Source organism: Athalia rosae, chromosome 4, assembly GCF_917208135.1.
Source record: "Athalia rosae chromosome 4, iyAthRosa1.1, whole genome shotgun sequence".
Lineage (NCBI taxonomy): Eukaryota > Metazoa > Arthropoda > Insecta > Hymenoptera > Athaliidae > Athalia > Athalia rosae.
The window spans coordinates 7,845,608-7,871,008 of record NC_064029.1 but is presented as its reverse complement, the minus strand read 5'-3'; the positions used below and the strand labels follow the sequence as shown (position 1 = coordinate 7,871,008).

The following is a 25,401-nucleotide window of genomic DNA, read 5'->3' as shown; positions in this document are numbered from 1 at the left end:
CGGTCCCTGCGGCGTGACGCGCCACGCTGCTTCGTCTCACGATTAGATGTGAGACGAACAGACTAGAGAGAATCGTGCGTCCCGGAGTTTCCCCGCCGCACATCTGCATCTGCGGTTCATCCCTCTCAACTACGTCAATTAAACCCGAACTAGTGTATAGCCGGAGCAAAACATTTTTCTTCGCCCCGTCTTGGTCCCATTCCTTCGACTTCTTCTCGCACAAAAATTATTCAAAGACGAATCTTGATAGAGCTGCATCCCTTTTCGGAAACTGGTGTACACGCACGTACGTACCTCGGTGTTCGAGGTATGCGAAAAGTGCAGTAGATGCGAATTATAATCGCGTACTCCTTTGGAAGCTCGCGTGTATTTCATATCGGGTGGGAGTGTGTTTTAGCCGTGTTTGGCTGGGACCCGGGACTGGGGAAGTCAATGCCTCCTCCAAAGTTGCCGGCGTCGAGAAAGAGATACACTACTCTCGACTGTACGGTATATACGTACGTGTACAGGCACACACGCGCACCCACTTCTTGGTCACGGGTGTTCGGAGGCAAGCGGACGATACAACGAACAAACGAACCAACCGACGAAATAACGAAAGCAACGAACGAACGAACGAACGAACGGACGGATGGACGGACGGACGGACCGACAGACAGGTAGGCGCAGACACACTGACTCATAACCGGCGTGACCTTGGTGGATAAAATCACTTAACCTACCCGACTGCCCGACAACAGACGCAGTGGGGACTAGGTTAAGAAAAATTCCACCATATAGAATAAACCGCTGGGTTATTCTGCGGTATATAGGTGGGGTCGGTATGTAATACATAAGGTTAGCTGCTCGCCGCATCCAACCTACATGGGAATCCATGCGCGCGCGATATCTACGTAGTCGGTATCCTTCCGATATGTCAACGAACTCGATGGATAAAAACTCTCATTAAATATGCAAGGATCGTAACCATACAGTAACCATAGTAATCGACGACTGACTAGTTAGGAGTAAATAGTAACGACATCGACCTTGGAGTAGTACGTGCAAATTGTACGGTAGCCAGTATACGAACTGAAACTTGACTATCCCACGTGTACGTATACGTACACAACGAGATGGGAGGGACATCATCTTTCAACGATTACAGCGGTCTGGTACCGCGCTTCGCGTCGCGAGATCGGATCCTGCGAAACGATCGTTCCCTCCAACGGATCTCCTTTACCCTCCCGTCATTCGATCGTTCGCGTCAACGTACGTATACGACCGGCGGTATCGCCAACGAATTATTCGCGAACACGTGTCCGTACCCATAGGTCATACAATCGCGACAAAGTAAAACTTGAGCGTGTTGATGAGAACGCGAAGAAACTGGAACGGACGGCGACGGTGATAACGCTGTGCACCGTTGCGCCCATCGGGACTACGCGCGGTGAACGAGTATGGCGAACCGCTCGCACCGTCATCGTCATGTACTTTATACTTAGGTTTGTATTCACGGAGTCTCGTACGTGCGAGCGGTGGATATCGTACGGGTATAAGCGACAGAGCGAGGTACACCGCAGGGTCTTCCTTCGACTCCGCTACCGATCGTTAGTCGGCGATCGTTCGATCGTATATTATACGCGCGTATCGAACCGCCGCACCGACCGCGATTCCGCGACTTTTCAATTAATAATCACCGTTGATCAATTAAACTGCTTCCGCGAGTCTCGCACGGTCTATACCTGGGGGGGGGGGGGGGGGGGGAGTCGACCGGAGCGGCTTGTAATCTTGCGGGATCACGTTTGTGCGGAGATATATACTTTTTCCGCGTTTTTCCGCATCAGCTCAGAGTCACGTACGACTGGATACAGGTATACCTAGGCAAGTGCATCCGGGACGGCGAGCCCTACGCGCGGTATGGAGGATACCAGGTTTCGACCGTTTACCGCTCAGGCAAACAAACAAGTCGCTGTCTTTTCCCCCCCGGAGAAGATTTGCATTTCGTTAGAAAGATAACGGACGACTACGACGACGACGTGTCTCTCCTCCGTCCACCGTCGTCGGTCGGGTTCTTCGAGAATACGTTGCATTTTGTATTCGTACGCGCTCCACCTGTAATAAATGCTGGCTGGAGTCGATCGTACGCCGATGTTCGTCCATCGGGTTGATTCGACTGCAATTATTAACCGACTCGTACCGCGCCTATATATATTGTCTCATTGCAGCAGAGCATTTCGGATCGCGATATGGTGTATATATATTATTGTGCAATACCGCGGGGCTACCGCAACTGTGCTCCATCAGCGATATAAATACCTGCGGTCATGTAACTTGTGTCAATTCTATGTGATCGGTCAACAATGGAAGGGTTGGGTTTTTAAATATGCACCGGATATATGTGTCGTTGAAACCAACGAGACTTCATCGTTTCTCCTGCACGCGGTTCTATTTTCTCAGCATCTTCCGATCTACACGCTTCAACTCGAGAATTCGATTTTCAATTTTCGAATCGTTAATTTTATTAATTTTATTTTTTTTTCCATTCACACGCGATGAAATATATCATTCGCAGCCGGCGTTTGGCTATTAACCGGCGCTCGCGGATGATTCGGTCTCGGGTTACTTGTGCGCCAGTTGTGCGGTATCAATCAGGATTCATTTGCCCGACCCTCACGAACCTCGCGACCCTCCTGACCCAAACCTGACACCAACTAATGCCGTTGCTTGGGTTCTTTTGGGCGCACTACTACTGGTCGGACGACGGGGAATAAAGAGGTACCATTTTTTTTCAACCGTTAATCCAATAAGCGATCGTGAAAAGCAAATCCCCGACCAACGGGGCTGTTGCTAGTTAACGACCAACGCGTACACCGAATCGCATACGAAGGAAAGAAAAGTTGACATCGAATGAAAACTTTTACTCATGTTCGCGGAGCATTGATAAAACGGACAAATTTCACTGACGTCACAATCACCGTATTAATGGCGATTGCGATTTCGGGAATAATCAAAAGCGCGGAATGTAATCGAGTATATGGGGGCCGGTGTAATGGCCAGTGCGGATAACTTGTACCGCAAAAGTACACAGCATATTCCACACCCTGTTTTTGATTATCGACGAATTTCGTCCGGATTTTTTAGACCGCAAACAAATTCAATCTTACATTTCTACACAAGGATTGAAAAACGACGAATATATGGAGGTGGAGATAATCGTTCGTCGCAGACAGACCGACCGACTGGTGAGTTTTGAGCGATTGGCGTCGGCTTTCGGAAGAACTGTAAGATCGAGGCGTACGAACGCACTGCATTTTACACGTCGCAGGTAAAACGTAGGTGAATACAAAGAGAGAGAGAGAGAGAGAGCGAGAGAGGGAGGAAGGGAGGGAGGCGGGAGGTGCAGCGCTCGGCGCGGTTATAACAGGAGAAAAATATCCCCGAGGTAGTACGGAGCGTCGGCGATGTGTGCACTGGGCATACATGTGTGTACACACTCGGGGGACTTACGAACGATCATCAACCAGGTAAGGCAGGTCAGTGACGTTATTTGCGAGAGAACCTTATAGGTGTATGTTATATATATAGTATATACCGAACGCCGAAGAAGAAGAGGAGGCAGAGCGACTAGCTGACGCTGTTGGTGAGCTGCTGCTGCTTCTGACGCTCGCTTCGTTTCTTAACGAGCTTTCGCGTATTCGCATATCCTGCAGCGGCTCGTAACGCTCGCCGTATCAGCGTTGCGTACGGTGCACGGCTCCCCGGTATATTACGAGTACAGAGAGTCGACTCCTCGGCGAGAAGCTTTTTTCGAAAACAGAAACGCGTCGCGCTGTATCCTTCGCACAGCGAGAAACCCCCTTTCGCGGTATATAACTCCGACTCCCGTTGAGCCCTCCACCAAAAATCCTTGAGAATGTCAGACCGTGACATCTTCGAGTGCTACGCGATGAGACGCGTTGTCTCGTGCCATACGAGTCTAAAATTAGTATGCCGCAATTCGCCCGAGGAAATATATAGTATACGTATACTGTAAGCGATATGCAGTCGGGTTACCGTTGCATTTCGGAAAAAAAAATAACCTTCGAAAATCTTTTTCCAAGCGAATGAAAAATTATCTCATCGATCGTTCGTCACTCTCCATTTCGCGGATGGTAGGTACGCGAGACGTAGCCGATATTTGAAATTCGTTCGCCTCGATGGAATTCGACTCTCGCGTCGCTCCGCGCCGCTGCAAGTTGCACCGACGCTGCTGCGCTTAGAGACGATGAATCAATCGCGCGATATACAGCCGTCTACGACGAACGGAACGGGTGGGTAGAGGAGAGGACCCGGTCGGTACTCAATGGGAGGTATAACCTTCGGTTTTGACTGACAGCTCGGAAATAGCTGATGGCGAGATGGCGGGACGAAACGGAGAGAAACGTGGGGCGGATGAGGGACGAGCGAGGAAACGGCCTAGCCTCGAAGATAATATAATGGTAGGAAGTCGAGGCGCGCTGCACCTATACTATACCATAAGCGATGTGCGAAAAATTCCTCGCTCTCCAGGACTTCCAATGTTATGCAGAAAGGATGTTGTTCGATGTCAACAACCCCGACGCGGGAATCTTTTCCCTTTGAAATTCGTAGCGTCCGTAACGAGCCGCGGTGTGCAAAACCGAAAGAATTCACATCGACACGGCGAAGGAAAAGCGTCTTCTTCCCTAATACTCGACACCGTGGCAAATTGACGCGTGGTCCGCGCTCCGACGATCTCCGATACGAATTTTTATACGTACGTCGATCGATTCTCCTGGGCACCGTAGTCTGGAGAGCTTTCGAATTTCAATCAGGTTTGATCGTTTTTTTCATTTTTTCTTTCTTTTTCTTTTCACGGCAAGAGCGTATATATCGGAAATGCTCGCCCGATTGATACAAGCCAGCGGCGCCTTATCTGCCCGAAAAATCCGTCGTTGAAATGCCGATTTTTCTTACAACGGTCGTATAACTTCAACAGGCGATCCGAAGGGGAGTTTGCGAGAATACGTGGGTGTTTTAGTACCGTAGTAGTAGATAATCTACCGGAGGGGGGGTTTGCAGTCGTTGGCGTTCCTCCGAAAGAAAGAATAACTCGTTCTTTGGCTTAACGTACTTCGTCGCGCTCTTGGGGTGAGCGTGAAATAGCGTGTGAAAAAATGACGTTTTTCAAGAAAAAAATAAAAACGACGCGGAACCACGGTTCGTTGTGAATTTTTCAATTAACGTACAGGCGTAACGCAAGTGGTACGGTATGTGCGATACGATACAACTAGCGAATTAAATGAAAGTTTTCGAACATCGAAAGCCTAAAAATAAAGAGAAGTCAAACAACATACGCCTAGCACTTTTTGGCGTCGAACCAATTAGGATTAGGTATTCCTATACTCCGCTGCTCGGTGTTGTTAAAATACTACGATTCTATTAGCATAGTCTCGTATATCTTCTAACTCCGCGCACGAATTTCATCTTTTTCGCATTGGTCCAACTCCGCGGATTCCAGGTCGAGGCCCCTCGGGCGACCGATCGACTTGCACAACGAGAAAAAAAAAAATAAATAAATAAAAAAAAATAGTAAATAAATCCCACCAATACTCGCCGAATTTGTTGAATTTTTCCAATACACCGAAATTCAATCGATACACACGGACATTGATTCTTTTTTTCCTCTTGAAACATTTTCGAAAAGCGTTATTCCGTTCCTTCTTTATTTTTCGAATTAAAAATTAAATCTGTATCTGGTTACTCGGAGTTTCGTGTACGAGAAGAGAAAAAAAAAAAAGAAAAAACCGAACGAACAACAAGAGCAAAAACTGTTAAATTAGTTATTATAAAATATACGACGATATTTTGAGAACGCTTGGAAACAACGTTGAACGTGTACATGTATGTATGTATAATAACGCGTAACGATACGCTGCACCAATCACGCGGTCTATGCCACGTTAACGGACATGGACCGGTTCTGTATTTTCGCGAGAGGATATCTGGCTGCCTTCTCTCTGTCCGGCTTTGGGGCTCACGGGGGTTCGGGATTAGGTGTGCCGTATTCCGCTCTCTCCTGTCTCCTGCAGTCTCCATTTTTGCGTATAGAGACCTACAAATACCGGCGATCATATATTATTCCCACCTCTGTATATTCCACGTCGCGCGAGTTACGCGCTACGTATTCAATATACATACATATGTGTATACGGACGACGGGAAACTCGATCTGGAACGAATTTCATCCGTCGCGATAAGGATTCTGGAACAGAATTTTTCACAACCGGGTGAAACCGAGGCGATTTTTACTCTCCATTGAACATTTCTAGGTTACTTCCTCCCCCTCTGTCTCCCCTTTCTTCTATCGCTACCTAACCATCTATCCTCGATCTGCAGCTTGCGGAACGCTTTCGACAGTTCGTAATGGTCGGTACACTGCAGATGCGTATTGCAACGGCGTCTTTTCTTCGTTTTTTCTTTTTGTCTTCGCATCGCATTTCGGTCGATCTGTACGACGATGGGAATGGCGAAACGCGCCGGTGCGATATCCGTCTCTTTTGAAACCCTGGAGAGTCAGAATCCACTGCATATGTGTAGTATAACAACTGCGCTACCCCCAATTAATCCAGTGGAATATAACAGTCGCTGTTATTGAGATACTCCGTTATCGCCGCTAAGATAGAGAACCGGTCGGCGATAGAACTTTGTCTGAACTTCATAATCTCCGAACCCTTTCCATACCGAAAGTATATTACCCCGCGGAGTCGGGAGAGATTCAAAACTTATCGTTCTATACGGGTTATTATAACCTAGGTGCCCCCGCGATCCCAGTCTAGAATCTTAAAACTGAATTACCTCGTTGCAGCTGGATTAATTTATCTAAAAATCTGAACCTAGGAGAAATTAGATAATTGAAATATAAATCTTACGCCAAGTACTTTCATTTCGTGCTCGAATTAATCCCATCTCTCCGGCCTTATCGTCGTCGCTAGTCGTTCTTTTCTTCATTCGCTTTTTCTCGCTCCTATAATTTTTTTGCTCAATCGCTCCGGTCGAATCGTCTCAAAACGGAACGACACGTAGCCTCGTATAATACCCGATATTATATTTGAGGAGCCGTCCACGTCCACGTGTTTACGGGACGAGATCGTACGTGTCCCGGTGCTCGTTATAAGTACATAACTAAATAAACACGCGGCTTACGCGACGCGAAGCGACGTCTTTTTCATTAAAACGGAGTATGCAAAATAAATTTGATCGAAAGGAGAGAATATCACACGGACACACCTATACGTACGGCTACGCGACACCGGCTTATTATATATTCTGCTCCACTTACGATCATCAAGCGTCATGTATATTCAGACACTGAAAACCCAGTGTGGGTGCTCCTTTACACGTCACGTTAATAAACAACGTCATATGGTATACGTATAGGTATATGTATGTACATCATGGATATGGGCAGGACCGTAGAAAGAGCGGGTCGGCGACCCCTCGGCTTTAATATTTATATACTTCGAGACCGTCGTCTAGCGATTCGTAACGTCTCACAACAACATGCAGAAGCAAAAGCAGCAGCAGCAGCAACGCTGCCCCTGGTGTCCGTGGAAATATCGCACACCCCGCCGCCTGCACATAGCCCTACATGTTGACCCGCAAACAATGTGTGTCGTACAAATATGTATACATATACACTACATACCATACATATATAATAGCGAGAGAGAGAGAGAGAGAGAGAGAGAGAGAGAAGCGACGGGGGAATGCAAAAGCGGGGGCGTGAGATCTTTTATTTCTCACCAAGATATATTTACGCACGAACGTGATGATGTTCGCTGGAAATAACCGGCGTGGTTGGCGATCGCGAAAAAATAATCAAATATCAAAGTATTAAGTGATGTTACAAATTTGCCGATATCATCGCCTTCGCACGAGATGAGAAAGTCTTTTTCCAAATCCTCCGGCGAGGCGATGAAAAATTCTGTTCTCTCTGTTGAATATTTGGAAAAGTCGGAGTTTCACCGAGCTGTTGATAATTACGTATGATAATACATCGGATGCGTACGGATACGAAACACACGGGGACAGAGTGGCGAGGCGGCAAGTGTTCGGTGTCAATTCCCATTTGGCACGCATTCCTTTTGCCGGCGAAAGAATTGTGTTGGAGATCGCGCAGCGGGGGCAAATTTGCACTCGCTACGCGATATGTTACAATACGGTAGGAATATACGTACGGTACGGCCACGGCTATATCTCGTAGCGTCGGACCGGCAGTGGTGCAGTCCCGTTTGTTTTGATGACACAATCGACCGTCCAGTTTCCTTGAGATCTCATTAATCGGTTACCGAATGCCGCGCTTCGGTAACGCGACGTGTGACGTACGTTATACGACGTCTCGTATACGTTGTATACATATATATATAATACCAAAGCGAATTCTATGCACATACATTATATCGCATGTGTCGAGAATTTTATGCAGCATCGGAATCGTCGTGTATTACAGTGAACGGCAGGGGCATGCATAAGGAATTATCGCGGACGCGATATTATCTAGAGGTCAGCAGACAGGTCGGAAATCTTTTCCTCGGATGCAGTAATTGTCTGGTGTTGATTAATTGTGCAATCGTGACGATTGCTATTCTTCGATGAACAATGATAGCGATGATGATAATAATAATATACTAACAACGAATGCGAACAATCGCAACGTAAGGTCGCAGAGATATTTTGCAGACGAGTGAGTATCGTGCGAATGATCAAAAATTAGGGGAACACTGACCTGGGTGTATTGACGACCGGTCTGCCCATCGCCCGCTGCTGGCGTTTCTCGTTGCTGGGAAGCCGCAGGTAATCTTGGTCGCCAAGAAGGAACAAATCCTTTGATATAATCATGTCCACCGTCTGCTCTCCGTCAGCCCGCGCGCTGCTTCTTTCGATTCTGGATTCCTCTCCTCTTCCTCTTCCTCTTCCGTCCTTTCTCTCCCTCTCTCTCGCTAACACCCCGTTCTCCTCCCTCTCCTCCTTCCTCCTCTTTTCCCCCCCTACCTTCTTCGACGACCTTCTCACCCACACCCACGTCCTGCCTGCTGCTGCTGCTGCTGCCGCTGCTGCCGCTGCTGCACCCTCTGGCAACCACTCCGATATAATCGGTCTGGCGCCGGTACAGATACCGGAACTTTACTCGCGATCAACCCGCGCGGCCAGACAAGGTCTTTGGGTCGTCAAAGCCAACCCGGCAGCATCGTCGACGACGATATTATGGGCGAAGAAAAAAAATTCAGGGGGAGGACCGCGCCTTTTTTTTTTTTCCTCTTCCTTTTTCCCTCAGAGTCTTCCCCGTAGCTCTTTTCACCACTCGACCGAAGCGCGATATTACGAACCCCCGCCGCCGATCGAACCAATCGCTTCTATAGATTTTATTTGAAAGCGTTAACACGGTTGCACTTTTTTTACAAAATTACCTATCGCCCGACCAAATCCGTTTGGACGATGCGTCGTTTCATATACGTCTGTACGTGTCTCTCTGAGTTTTTGTTCGTATATATAGATATATGTATGTATATATGTATTTATAAATTCTTTCGTTTATCGTAAACTTTATCTCTTTACTTTCCTCCTTACTTACTCGATATAAATAGTTTTCATATATTCATAGATATCTGTACATAGCACCAAATTATTTATAGAAAATCAGTGTGCGTGGTTTTTTTTTTATTTTATTTTTCTTTTTTTATTTTTATTTTTGTTTAATAAATATTTTATCGGGTAATATTATCGTTGTTATTACCGTTGTGATATAGATTTTCTCGATGTTCTCATTTCCTCTTATTTCTTCTCCCAATCTTTGGCAATGGTGTTCCGAAGCATATATATTTGTACATATGTACAATCCTCCGCATACGTATAGAGACACGTATATATATATATATATATTTATATATCTATCCACGGTGATAAAGTTCGTTTACGTGTACGTGTGCGTACGTAATAACGATCGTCTCTCGAGCAGATCTCGTGGTAAAATAACCGGCGATATACCTTGCTGCAGGTGTTGTGGTACCAGCCGAGGTACGAAAGGGGAAACGAAATCGTGCCAAATTCTTGATGATAGGTCGTAACTAAAGTTCAGCTCACGTTTCCGCGTACGGAACAACATAAAACTTGCACGTATATGCTATGCGACTCCGATTACGCCAATGCCTACGACGGAGTTCGGCGATTACGGATTCGTAAACACAATGGAGGAAACGAGCGGCTATGTTGGTATTACAGATAATAAATAAATAACGTCAAATCGGCGGGTATAACGAGACCTGCATTCGACCCGACGCACACACGTATATATAAAACACGCGTTGCGTGTACGTATATACCTAGATTTAGGTATGTATACAAGTCTCTCTCGCGCGGAGTAATTTCAACCACGGGTTCAACAATCTGTGTCAAACAGGAACGGCGGGCGGTACGAAATAAAAATACACACCGCCGGTTTGCCGGTGTTCCGTTCCGTTGTTTAGCTTACTAATTTGTTTAACGCGAGGAGCAAAAAAAAAAAAAGGTCCCGAGGGAGGGATAATCGCGGTGGAGCCCCAGTTTCGATCTCGACGTACGTGTATACGAGTGGAGGAAAGTCGAAAAAAGAGGAACTTTGCGGACGTCGCGCTAAGGGGGCGTAACCTCGATTTGCTCGACGAGAGTCACGCTGCAATAACTCGTTGTTGTCCTCGGTTGTGCGTGTACACACGTCTGCAGGGACGCCGTAACGATCTGATCGAAATTACTGTTTCGATTCGCCGGGCGATTTTCCGTTGTCACAGTTCGATTCGTTGTCGCAGCTTTTCGAACAGCTGAGAGCCGGCGCGAAAATTCGCGCTGCCCGGTACAGATGCCGGCCAAAGAACGCCGAGGGTGTGGACGATGACGATGACGATGACGATGACGTGGTGGTCAACTGCAGCGTTATTAGCCTAGGAGAGGGACGACTGTCATTGAGGAGAGACATCATCCCCGTTTATCCTGCATGGTAACGGTGCCGCGGCATGCACCGGCGTTATTTGGTCGAGCGACGACCGCCCACGGATAAAAATAATTCAATCGCGGTACGAGCGGCAACCAAGTATTCTCGCCGCTGGTGCAACGACGCTTTTATTGCAGGAGATGCGAGAGAAGATTTTGTCGTGTGAGATTTGCGAGCAAAGTTTAACGGTTATCAGTCCGAAGAACAACAACGTTGACGATGCACACTCGATCGAACGAAGAAGTATCTCGAATTTTACTTTCGTACACCGCGGTATTTTGTGTACCTTATTTTTCCATCTCTCTCTTTTATCCGATCGCTGCACATGTGTGTTGAATTATGATGTGTATTAATTTGCTTAATTTCAACGTTTGACGTATGAAATTAAAAATAAGAGCCAAGTACGCGGTGCGAAGAAGATACAGTTTATCTTATGTAAAAGAAATTCCCGTTTTTTTTTTTCTTTTCTTAATTCTTATTTCTCATTTCTTTCGCTTTTTATTTTATTGGATTATAAATTCGATTGATAATGAAAAAATATCGCCTGTATAAAATTGTGTAATTCTCTCTCTTCGTTGAGATTCGGTGCGTTTGTAATACGGTGGATGTAGTTTTCAAAAATTCTCAACCGCACTTCGCACCCTGCGATTACGCAGCGGTCGATTATAATTATAAATGATGTATAAACTGTGACCGATCGGCCGATGAGTTTATTTAATTATCGATCAATGTGTTCGTACTGCTCGGTTTTTGCACGACACGAAAAACTCGGAGATCAAAATCGCGAACGATCTCATGTGTGGAAATACATGTGTTGAACGCGGTGCTACTTTGCTCGTCGAGACAGAAGCGCACGCGACGCACGACTAGTGCGAACTGAGCGACCAGTGCCAGGCGAACTCGCGCCGCGTCGCGTCTCCGTCTCGAACCAGCCCAAGTACAAAGTGAACCGAAACCAACTCACCCTTCCTCTCAATCTACGGGAGCCGGCCTATCCTCCTATCCTATCTGCTATCAGGTAGTCGCGGGAAACGCGCCAGCGCGCTCCGCTCCTCCGCTCCTACGATCCTTCGCGGATGCATCCTGAAAAAATCGGGCTCCGATAGCCAAAGAAGACGGGGTCATCCCCCCCTCCCCCCTCTCCCCCCTGATGATTCATTCCACAATAGGCGCTGACCCTCGTAAATCGTTCAATTTTTCAGGGATCGAAGGTCGATGAGATTCTCTCTCGGGGTTGGGTCGGTGATTTTCCGATCCGAGGGAAAAATCGTGCGCCAATTCGCACGGTGGGCGCGGTGAAAAGTAGAGAGATCGGGGCGAGTTACGTACTCGGGTTATAGCTGCATACCCGATCGCACGTTCGGAATACCTCCGAGGTTCGATGAATCCGAGTGCATCGTCAGCGGGTCGAGGCGATCGGAAGGGTCGTTTTTTTATCTCTTGGCAGCGGCGGTTCCGAGTAGCCAAAATTGAAACAACGCGCTAGGGGACGCGCGGTCTCTACGCGATGCCAAATAACACGACGACTCGTCGTATACTATAATATAAGGTGATCGAGTTTGAGCGGTGCATCGAGGAGTACGCGCGAGAGGAATACCGCCCCAACGACCGCACCAGACGAGGTTCCGAAGGAAGGAAAGTTTCGCGCGGGCCAGTCCTCTATATTCGTACGGCGATTGAACCGATCGCATATGTTTATACCTTCGGAACGGCTGGTGTGCGACACATGGACGTACCTTTGTGCAGCAACGAGCAAAAGCCCCTGAGACGTCAATCTTGTTTTTCGATTGCCGCTGCCGCTGCCGCTGCCGCTGCTGCCGCCGTCGCTGCTGCGTTTGGTCAAACTCGAAACTCGGCGAACCGCTGGCGCAAACGACGATGCACTAAACTGCATCCGATGAATCGCGCCGAATTGCAACGTATAACCGGTACGGTACGTGACTCGACCGAATGCTAACTTAACGACTTCGGCTGCACAACCGGCGAAACTCAGCGATTATCGGAGATACCGCGTTGCATGCGGTTGCCGGCCGAATGAATTTTTTTCCTCACCTCTCGAAAACTTTCCTTTCCATTTTCAGCGGCGTTACACCTTTAAAAAATTCAATCTCATCCCGCGACGATCGTTCTTTCTCAGCGATGCCGATTTCAGCGCATGTACGAGCGGAAGCTGCGCGTCGTAATGCGTTTCTGCACGGTGCGTGTATGTATGCATGTATACGCGAACTAGATTCGAGAGCCCGTAGCTCAACAGTTGCACGCACGCACTCTTCCCACACCGGAGGAGATGTGCAAAAAAATTCGCTGCGAGTGTTTAGTGACCGGTAAAAAAGAGAAAAAGCATTTACAGAAAAGCATTAAGGTTGCGTTAATAGCAGCTCCGATGCATCGCGGCGCGCGGTGCATACAGCGGATGGATATAGCCGGAGGTCGTAATAATGCGATAGAGAGTTTTTCTTTCCTTATTTTTCACCCTCTATCGGTCGAGGTACCGGGTTAATTGCAGATACTCGGAAGCTGTCGCATTTTTAATAACAGGAAATTGCAGTTAATGGTACATTTTCCGTATTCATTATATATCGTATACGATGCAGGATCACGTCACGGGGCGTATCCGAATGAACGCAATTGAACAAATTTGAACGTTTTATATACATATTCGATATTTTATACGCGTCGCTTATTAACCTGCATTTGCGAAGCGGGAGATAATGTTCGGACGATCGAGGAAATAAATGGCATGTGAAATAAAAAAGAATTATACGTAATGTGCGGTATAATAACCAGCGACGCTTGATATTCTCGTGATTTTGACAAGTCTTTGGAGAATTGCGACTCGCACGAGCGGCGAAGATTGAATCTGCACAGCGTTATACGTGCGTGCGATATATGTATACGTATATGCACCGGTGAAATGTAGGATAGAGGAAAGAGGAAAGAGAAAAGAATTTCTCTACGTGGAGAATGCATTCCTCGGTGATTAAAATAGCTCTTTTTCGCACCCGGTGGTCAAAATACTACACAATGCCGCGAACCGTCGCTTCGCGCGGCTGCAGGTTACCGTTGCACGGTACACACACGCCGCTGCAGTTGACGTTCGATTTCTTTTTATCATTATTTAATACACAAAGCTGTGTGTGTGTGTATAATTTTCTGTATATTATTGATAACGGAAAGTCGACGAACTCCGGGCTTATAATAGCATCTGCGTCCGTTGTATACGTATACGCGTACATGTATAACACTTTGCTGTATCGCAATTATATTATTTAGTCATATTTCGTGAGCAATTACAAAACGAGATTGCTAGAGACTTCAACGGGAGATACTGGCGCGCGTTATGTATGTGCGAGATATACGATAAACACTGCTAATTAGAGAGCCTTTTAAATGAAAAGTCATTTCGCAATGAAGCGGACATGAAAGCCTCTCGTGGTACACATACCAACCTGCGTCGGGCAAACAACGCATCGCACGTACAGGGATCCCACTTACAACATTTACACGTATACCTGTACACGTTACGCATGTGTGTATGTATATGCATTTATGCACTTGCCGCTGCTTCTGCCGCTGTTTTCTTTACCTCCAAAGGTGCATCCTACTCCGTGTCCCGTGTACGTGTGATACACATTATCGCGTTCGACGTTTCGCTGGTACTCGCGTTTCTACATACCTATACGTAAAGTAAGTGTGCAAATACGTGGAGAGGTACGTAATGTAATGCACGTAGCTATTATACATAGTAGCATATATTTACTCGTATACATCTATTATACCATTGTGTTCAATAATACCCATACTTAGGAATCGCGTATGCACCCAGTTTCTTTTGCCGCTTCAGGTATAAGCTACGCAAGTGCGTATTCATACGTGTATCCATATTTACATAGATGCGGTATACCTACCAACGGATAGATCATGTACCGCGAGGACGGAAAAGGGGGATACAAGCCGTACCGCCTGTGTTTCCTTTCTCGTGGGCTTTCTCGAGTTTTACGTGCGGCGTAGAACTGCATCTTCGAATCATGTGTGTATTGTAACGCGTATACGTAGGTATACATGTACGTATGTACGTACGTACGTACCTTACATGTGAGCGACGAGAGACCCGGCCATCCCTCGTGTGTCCCACATATCGCTATCTTGTTCTCTTGATATGCGATGTTTAACATAACTATCTACGTACTCACATCTGCATCAGAAGTTTAATAAACAGAATCAGCGACACAACGCGTACAATTATTCCATGTGTATTCGTATACATGTATGTATATGCATTCGCGTATTACAACGTTACGTAATCACCGCGTTTACGTGCCACTGAGTAAATAAACAAAGTGCAAAAAACTGCATCCCCGGAACTGGTGCGTGTAATTGGAAAATGACAGATACATATATATATATATCTGCACATGGTACAGCAGTGGTGTACAACGAAATAAAAACCGTTCGACGTCGATTTCACGGTCCAACTTCCCGGGCAACGCGACATATTTCTCTTTACAATTCGAACGAATCTTACGTTTCGTCGGGTTGAATTATTTTTGGAACCCTCGGAGAACCCCGAGTTCGTCGCGAGGAAAGACAATTCGGACGGACGTTTCACCCCGAGTTTTAGCCCCGGCTTCCGAGGGAACCGGTTGAGCTTGCGCTCCTCCGACTCGAGTCTAAAATAAATGTACAGGTGGTAACAAACCGCCTGGGTAAAGACGGACGACCTCCTTGGATAAAAGGAGTACCATAATTATTGTTCAACTCGTATAATTCTTACCAGCCTCCTTGATGATCGTCTCGCGACCCACCCAGTAACTATAACATCATAGCAAACTAGTTTCAGAGGTAAACCGCGTGCAAAGAATGCACGTAAACGTGTACACCGACTCGTGTATATCGCGCTATGAATGAACGACGATAACGAACATTCGAAGCGCAGGAGAACGTCGTCCTCCTAAGAATAGACGTGATGACACTGGACAGCGACAAAGGGACGATAAGATCGCTCTGTTTGGCCCACAAATCACCGAAGCTACACATTCGATTCTTCGGCTGCCCATACCGCAGCAGCGTGTTACGATGTAACTGCACACTCTTCGTTTGGAATTAGAGTTACGCGCTTCGGACGACGTTTTACACAGGTAGGTGTATAAGGTATGCCGTACGTATTCGTATATATAGTCGGCTGCTGCTGCTGCTGTTTGCTGCCGTAGTTGTTGTACTTTGTACAACGTATATATACACGTAAGTTTTCTACCTGCGAGAGAAGCAGCAGCACAATCCCTAGACGGAGACTCGCGACATTTCGCTCTTGTTGGTCGATTTTCATCCTTATAACAATGCTAATTAGCGGTGACCTCGGATGCTGTGCAGAGTCCGCGAGTATAGGTACGTACGGATGCAGGTGTACGTATATAGGTGTGTAAATGTGGTCGTATATAGTTATATCGTTCGTACATACGAATGTCGACGATTTTCAAACAGAGACTGCACCGTCCGACGACGCGGTAGATATCCACGCAACATCTCTTAGGACGATTTTTGAACACCCTCGGGATTGAAGAAACTTTTTTACTACCTACGTACTCTCATAAACATACTGCACGACTATCGCGATCGTGTACTTCGCGCACACTCGCGTTTATTATACGTGTACGTACGACGTATTCACGATACGTGGGATTATCTTAGAGAATTTTCACACGTCGTACAGAGGTGTGCGCGTAAACGTTGGAAATGATTATTGCCAGAAGCAAAAGGGATATAGAGGATGTATAAAAGTTGAAAGTTATTGAAAAATAAATAAATAGATGGTGAACGTAGCCGAGAGAAAAGACTTTCCGAGTTCTCGGTAAAGATCACGAAAAAAGTGGGTGGCAGGTTAAGATTCGCGCAATATCTTGCCCTACCAGTTTTCCTATACATCTCTTTCCCCGGTCGGTGCACGGCATTCTCTTACGCGGGTCTTTGAACCTCCAGTGAAAATGAGCGCATCCATCAACCGCTGGTAGGTACTGCGTCCGCCACCGTCGCAGCTATTGGAATGAATGACTTCTACTCCTACTCGCTAACTCCTACTCGTTTACTCCCATACTCCCGTATTGCTCCTCTTTACTTCGCTCGAGCTTTCATACTCCTCCTACTCCTCGGCATCTACTGCTAACATTAATACCTAGCTAATAACATCACCGGTAATCTCTCGAACAGCTGCAGCTGGTAATTCTGACGACGACCAACTTGCGGACAACGCGCGCGCGATGCCGATTTCGAATGCACCACGCGAAAATACCGTCAACGGGCTCGATGCTTCGACTTCATTATAATCCCATGATTCACGATCAATATCGAATAATCGTAATAATCTGATAGAAGATCGCAAGTCCACTGCAAGAGTCGCGTTACTTCAATCCGTGATTTATGGTATGACGAACGTAATGCGGCGAAAATAAGAATTCAAAATTACCCTCGATTTTCGAAATCCAAGAATATGATGTTTTTGGTTGTTTTGTTTTTTTTTTTTTTTTTGGTTCATAACTTGTACGCGTTCGTCATAAAGTACACGTGTTGTGACATTAATGGCGAGGGTATCAATTGGCGGTTGTACATATATTTGTCCGATGGATATAAAATAAATGTTTAAACTAAAATCGGCTTTCACCTTCGCGTAAGTTCGGCTTGTTGAATCAAGAGAGACACTTCAGGTGTTTCAACTCTGCGTGCAAGGAGCTCAGAAATCGTCGTTTCAGAATCTTAATAGTTAGAACGAGTGTTGTGTATACCTACGTGACAAACGGGAACACGGCCCCGAGCTCTCCGCATCTACCATGTTCGCGACTAGGCAGTAATAACGTACAGGCTAGATTGCTAGATTGGCAGCGGATGTAAATTGCTCTTAATTGTGCTAAGTCTCTAATCCTGGTCTAACACTGTAGTGTAGCTCGTTCGCCTTTCTTGTGCGTAGTACATACATATAGTTCCTCGAACGATGTGGACCAGAAGAGAAGAGAGTTCAAAAAATGGAACACGAATAAAGAGAAGATTAAAATTGGAGAGAATTTTTTTTAAAAAATGTGAAGAGAAACTAATTAAAACGTCCAACGTCCCGCTGCTCTCCGATTATTTATCAGAGCGTGCGAACATGCGTGCTGATTTCATGTTTCTAAGCAAACGTCTTCGTTCGTTGCGCGATGGTGTTACATAACAATTGGCGAAACAGTGCTGCTAGTTTTTATCACATCGTATCATTTTACAGATTAATTTTCATCAATTCATTCGGCGCGCCAATTTTTGTTCTCTTATTTTTGGTTTTATCGGAACGAAAAAAATGAAGTAAAAAGATCCGACACCTATAGATTATCTCATCTCGGCACTATTGTGACTCGAAAGGACGTTGATTGATCCGACGAATTGTGACGAAATTATTTATCAACGCGTACGTGGGTAATGATTCGACAACGCGATATTCGCCAGAGCGTGGGCGAGGACGACACATATCCGTGGAACTTAGGATAGTCCCGGTAACCCAGTAACCGATAAGAACACGTTGTTGGATGAGGAACCTGTACCACAATCCTGGATCTACTTCGCTATAGGTATAGTTATGTACCTGCTCCTAGAGTACAGACGTGTACCCGCTAGTGGAGGATTCGAACGAACTTGCAATAGCAAGAAACTGTACACAGTGTTCATATCGCACATGAACGCGCAACTCGGAAACTTATCGACTCAATGACGACTCGAGATATGCAGATCCTATATAAAAAAAATAAAAAAATAAGAGAGAACGTGAAATTAAAAATGTAATTAAATGAATATAATCTGCACGAGTGTAAAACTCGAAATGAAATCGCTGGCATGTTGCAAGCCGAAGGCGCACAAAGTAACGAACGAACAAGATCAAACGCCTCGGCACGTTATCGGCGATTTGCGCTCCTCATCTGGACTGCAACGTACCCTGGCAATAGTAAATACATTACTGTATCTGAATCACGCACACACATTTGTATGGGTATGTATCGTACAATACGTGTATAGCGATATGCATACGGTGGCGGATTCAGAGGCGAACGGGTTATTGGCGGTCAAACCGACCCGACGCATTGGCTCTCAGCTTATCCGCGCTGCAGAAGCCACTCGGGATGCACGACGCTGCGCAGGAAATGCAATTATCGTACCTACCTCCCGACCAAACCCGGTGGAACTCCACGCGGGGTTCAAGTCCCTGTCCCTCTTCCTTCATTTCCGCGCTACTGTTCGTCCTCATCCCGGTCCCGTATGCATGCACCGTTCGCATAATATACTAATATACATGTACAGCTAATCCCATCTCTTGACTTATCCTCTGTCGCTCGATCTTTTATCAAAATTAGTCGGAGAGCCCGAGGACCAAGATTTCAACGTGAGCTCAGCACTTGTTTTTCCTTTTTTCTTCTCCCTCTTTGATTACCTTAAATCTCAGCCGACGTAATAAGTAAAAGTGGTGCGAATACCGGTGCATCAACGTAGTCATGAAAATGCGTTTTTTGACCCGAGTTAGCGAGGTGGAACTGCATTCGGATTGACTAATCGAGAGCAAAAAACTGATTGTGAGGAGGCTACTATTTGTTGACGGCAGGAAGTAGCATCGCCTTTACCACTTTGGGATTAGTCGCTGGTTTATTAGGTGGATTATCTCGTGTGGGTCATGCAATACTTGCACTTTGCTGAGATACTGGGTGTATATTCCAATACACTGGTATCCGAGATAGACGATAATACCGGGATATTATGTGTATAGGTATACACTGCTTTAATCTATTAGGAGAAAGGCTAACGACCTTTTTATCAATGGATGTCATCCGCAGTCAAACATAAGTCTGCGGACAAATATGGCAATCGGAGATCCCGCTCTCGCTGTTGAGCGTTTTAATCTCCAGTATTGAGTGACAGGATTTCTCCAAATCGGATATATTCATAAAAAGGCTAACTTATTCTGCAAATACGAACGTTTCTTCAAAACATTTAGCTAATTTATCGAACGACTGATCCATTTCGCAAAACTAATTTCGCAAGACGATATCGGATCCCCTGCTACTTGCTGTCAGCTGGCCGCGTACCTGGAATTGCATACGGTAGGGAGAAAGAAAAATCACACGCGAACGGTAGTACAATTACATGTGAGCATAAATTCTATCATAGCTTTGGAAATTAGATATTGTACCCTCGGACCTCATGCGATCGGAAACGTTGCGATTTAGTATACCGAGTAATCTAGGAAATAAATGAGTTAGGGAATGGAGAAAGTGAGGTAAGAATTATGTTCTGTTTTTGATTGATATCAAGTCTTTTACGTTCAATTGATACTGTGTATTGAGTAAACGAAGGAAAATGATGACTACAAGTTCGCGATATGATTCATAGAAAGTAATCGACAGGAGTCGCGAAATTATAATACAGTGGTTTATCGTGCTTTTTTCTTCTATCCTACACTACTGAGCTTTCTTTGTGATATCATCACGATATTCGAATAATCAATTTTGCATCTAAATCTGATGAAAATTCGGCTTTAAACGGTTAGCTCGGGCGGCTTCAGCGTTAATGCTAGGAATATAAAATTTTCAACACGAGTACAATTTGATAATTAACTATTGATATTTATCAATCAGAGTCTGAATATGTATCGTTGGCAAATCCCATATGGTACACCCGAGATTCTAGCCCCATCTCTTCATCACCTTGTGATACGAGCTCGATCATACCTCTGAAATTAAATTAGCCTCATAGAAAAATCCATTTGAAGAAATGGGAAGAAAAGGATGTAAATTTGAACATGCTTCGTCACAATTATGCTGCAATTCGGATTCTTCCGGGTAAATCTTTTTTAACCATATGGCTGTTATGAGAAGGTTTCAAGCTATTTCTTTTATCGGATAATTCATCAAATCAAAAATGTCAGACTTACTTCAACACCGCACCTTCGTCTCCATCCCACTTTATTGTGCCCGGATGATTTATCTTATATCCCAATAGCCATTCCAGCTTTGACCGTAATTTCTGCAATAATAATAACAAATCAATTACTCAATGCGAACTCTAAAGAACCATTACATCTTGTGTTTCACAGCCGTTTGTGTCAATGCTAACGAAACCTTACCTGGATGATATAAGCAGTTTCCGGTTCACACAAAAAGCTCAAGGCACCTGGTAGAGCCAGCACACATTTTCCATGCTGTTCTTCTACAACATCCATTTAGAAGGATAACGTGACAATATGTTAACATAAATTTTCACCGGAAACCATGGTCTGATAATTCTACTTAATCGTTCGAACCTATTTTGCTATCTGGACCGGCAAAAATTAGACCCATAGGACTGATGCTTGTAGTGTCATGCAGGTAAATGGCCGAAGATAATTGCTTTGTGTAGTAAACCAGGTAAGGGCTGGGAAACGAAGGACACTTTTCATTTATACTTGAGGGATGCAGTTTGACTTTACCATCCTGTGGTGTCAAAACCTTAGCACCATGCCTGTGTACAGATCTGCAACAAAAATACAGGAAAAACCCCATGATTGAAAACATATCATTACGAAAAAGATAACTTGTTCATGAAGTGAAAACATTGAATACTCACTTGACTATAGCAACATTAGGGTAGAGTCCTGCACCAACGACAGCCTTAACCAATGCCAAATTGTTCGAATTTCTATTACTACGGTCATCATTGGAATTTGTACTATGGAGAAAATTCATTTCACAGAGATACTTGGCAAACTGACTCTTCATGTCCATTAGAAGTTTGAGTGTATTCCAAGACAGAAAATACTCTCTGCAAAAGAACCCAGGAGAACCTCGTCTACCAGCTTCTTCAAATCTTCTGAGCGCTTCTGCAAGCGCTATGTGATCGCTAAACTGACCTGCACCCAACTCTAATTTTTTTTTACTTGCTTCTGCCTCTTTACCCAGTGGACAATAAAACGCATCTTTGTAAGTAAGGCTGGCAGCTATCGAAAAGACCGGTTCAACGCACGAAAATATTGCCCCTAATATTATCATTTTTCCTAGAATAAGAATACCCTGCTGCACATCATTCAATCATTTGTGGATTCTATTCGAATAAAATTACTCACCCGTTCTAGGATCAAGCGGTAATTTCGCCAAATGATAACCCAAAGGTGTTAGCTGTTCTTCATCATCGAGAGCATTCAGAGTCGTAAGTAGTTCAAGTGACAATTCAACAGCCTTTGCATTCGGAGGGTCGATAACACTGGCTAAAAATGGTTTTATCTTACCGAGTTGCAAGATTTTAGCTTGTAGAATAACCTGATCTAGTCTTGTTCGCAGCATTTCGGGCAATGGATATTGATCCAGCGTCATTTCCCTTGCCCTAGTATATAAATGATAACACTTTCCAGGTTGAACTCTGCAAATTCATTGGACAGTTTCACTTAAGATCTATAGTTGAGTACACAGATAAAATTAGTTCAGTCGTATGATGTTTTCATAATGTGAACTTGCCTTCCAGCTCTTCCACGTCTCTGTTTAGCATTGGCCAATGAGACTGGTTCCGCTAATAATGTTTCTATGTTATTGTCAGTATCAAACCTACTAAGCTTCATTTTTCCAGAATCAATGACGTACACCACATCCTCTATTGTGATCGAAGTTTCAGCAATTGATGTTGCGATTATAATTTTTCTCACCCCATTCGGAGGTTTATTGAAAACTATTTTTTGATCAACAGTAGGCAACCGGGAATGCAGAGGATATACTATGTATCTACCTGCAGAAGAAACTCATCATTACCAAAGCCAGGTTGACAATATCATCAATTTGAAATAAGACAACTGCCTTACTGGATGGATATTCTCCAGACTCCAGCAACATTTTGGTTAATTTTGTTATATCAACCATTCCTGGTAGAAATATGAGAATCGCACCAGGTTCTTCATTTCTACATATAAATTGTACTAGTTCAGCAACAAGTTCAAGCGACAAATCTTCACTCAATGGGTTTCGAAGTTGGTCGATGACATACTGAGGATATTTTCTCTGTGATACAATAAGTTGATTATGACATTATTCGAACAACGAAAGATTGAAAAAAATATCACCTCTGGTACCTGCCTCAGACTCTATTTGTCTTATATATGGTTGAATAAAGTCCGCGAAATCGTCTGATTTCTTTTGCTGATTTTTGAACCTTTTCATATGCCTTCTGTAATTATTTGGTAATTCGGGGGGTGGAGGAAATCGGAACCTGTAATCGAATTTGTATAATATCTATTGATATCTCTCTAACTACAAACCACATCTTATGAGATAATATCTTTTATTCACGTACCGTGTAATCTGAAGTACATCTTCTAAATAATATTCTTGTACAGGGTAAGTAAAGCCTGGTATATGAATAATTGGACAGTTCTTGTAATATCTAGAGAATTGTTCTGAATTTAAGGTAGCACTCATTAAAATCACTTTCAGATCAGGCCTCTAAAACAACAAGAATAATAAATTTGGACATAAAAAATAATGTTCGAAGACCGATCTGATTATTCCCATACCTAAATATTTGAACTGCTCAAAGTCTTACCCTAGGAATAATTTGTTTTAATATCGTTATGATGAAATCACTTTCCGTACTACGCTCGTGAATTTCATCAATAATCAGATGAGACCAATCGGTTAAAGCTGTATTACCATGGAGAAATTGCAACAACATTCCTGTAGTACAAAACAATATGCTTCCATGATCTCTGCATAACTTTCTGAACAGAAATTCAATTCAATTACAGAATTAAAACTGTTATTTGATAATATGCACAGGGATAATCAAAGTATGTTCTTCTATCTCCTTACTTTTCAAGTCTGATCTGAAATCCAACAGATTGGCCTAGTCTCTCGGCTCTTTCTGCAGCAACTCTTTCTGCCACAGATATTGCAGATATTCGCCTTGGTTGTGTACAAATTATTTTCGTTACACTACCATTTCCTCGTTCAATCTGGTCATCCAAAATGTACTGTGCAACTTGTGTCGTTTTACCACAACCTATTATACCAAATGAGACAGGAATACACGAGATCAATCACAGGTATCTTGACCATGAAAAGATTTCATCAACTGGAGGACTCACCAGTTTCGCCACTGATTACAATTACTTGATTTTTTTCAACAAGATCCAAAATTTTATGCTTTACTTTGAATGTAGGTAGTTCTTCTCTAAATTTCAACATTTTTTGATAAGATGGTAGCAATAACCTCCTTTTATTTTCCTCCAACAATTTCTTGTTCCAATGGTCATTCTGTACAAGTTTTGAATCGGCAAGTATAGACTTTGTAAGGTTTTGTTGAATATCACCAGATATAATTTCCAAAAATGATTTCTTGAAGTGGGAGTCATTGATATGGCTGTACCTATCCCCTAATTTTTTATCGATTTCTTCATACATTCTTGATCCAGAAACAGGTGTGGGATGGTTGTGCTTCATTGAATTAAGCAGGTCTCTTATTTTTTGTTGGGTGCGACGATTTAATCGGATGGCATGAGTAGCCTGACGTGAAGAATTATTTCCCGAACTTTGTGCTTTTTTCTTATAATAAAGACCAATTTCTTTTCCTGTTAACCATGGAGGATGTGAACCCCTACCCCGACCTTGACCACGTCCTCGTCCATGTCCATGTCCAGCTCTTGTTTGTGTTTCATGACTCGAACCATCTATGAAGTGATTTATAAAATCAAGTAATGATGACCAGTTCATAGTTGGCGAACGAATTCGAGCAAACAGATGTTAAACTTAATTATTACTAGATTTCAATGATGATTCATTGGTTCTTGAAGTGCTATGAATAAATTGAATAATCAATTGTTCACTAACCGGATAATCATCACTTTCGTAGAATAAACATAACCTGTCAACAATTATTCCGATGAAACATACCGCGATTATCCTCGGAATAATCCCTGCGATGATAAGAGCCATATCCATTTCTCGATCCACGTCCTCGTCGATAAGACATTTGTATATTTATTTTATACACGCATTCAATCACTTTCAAATTCACCTATCAGACTTCACTCCACACACCCAACACTTATACATATTTGATAAAAAGTGGAAGAAATCGGTCTATTTTATCATTTCAGACATGCGATGAATTAACAACAGATTTTTACACACCAAACTTCAGTTTTAGATATCACAGTAAGTGTAAAATAAAAATTATACTATCTACTGTAACCTGACAGTACGATCACTATACACATTCGTCGAGTCTCGGGCTCTGCTTCACTCTGCCCTGCAGTGCCGCAGCCCGCAGTGCTTCTGCATTACTTTTCATAATACGCAAGTCCGACACTACATATATTTCAAAGATCAGTGACTTAGTCATAATTGTGTAAATAAAATGCTCAAAGTTCCCAG

General features: G+C 44.2%; 2 protein-coding genes across 2 annotated transcripts in view; both read right to left on the bottom strand.

Moving 5' to 3' along the window:
* The window catches only part of LOC105684266 (ABC transporter G family member 21), a 103,683-nt gene extending 91,569 nt beyond the window's left edge, over positions 1-12,114 (bottom strand). The window contains exon 1 of the mRNA XM_048654056.1: positions 8,768-12,114. Within this exon, the coding sequence (XP_048510013.1) occupies positions 8,768-8,880 (113 nt within the window). The 5' untranslated portion in view covers positions 8,881-12,114. The remainder of the gene's footprint in view (positions 1-8,767) is intronic.
* Positions 12,115-20,332: 8,218 nt separating this feature from the next.
* Positions 20,333-25,300, bottom strand: LOC105692625 (ATP-dependent DNA/RNA helicase DHX36). Its single transcript, XM_012411945.3, has 14 exons — positions 24,919-25,300; positions 24,114-24,695; positions 23,839-24,028; positions 23,573-23,747; positions 23,324-23,472; positions 23,107-23,239; positions 22,836-23,031; positions 22,498-22,762; positions 22,110-22,402; positions 21,614-22,040; positions 21,312-21,520; positions 21,135-21,217; positions 20,943-21,034; positions 20,333-20,741 (listed from the first exon to the last, which is right to left on the bottom strand). Exons 1-14 carry the CDS (start codon positions 24,995-24,997, stop codon positions 20,639-20,641), a joined length of 2,976 nt encoding a protein of 991 aa, XP_012267368.2. The 5' UTR covers positions 24,998-25,300; the 3' UTR covers positions 20,333-20,638.
* Positions 25,301-25,401: the final 101 nt, after the last annotated feature.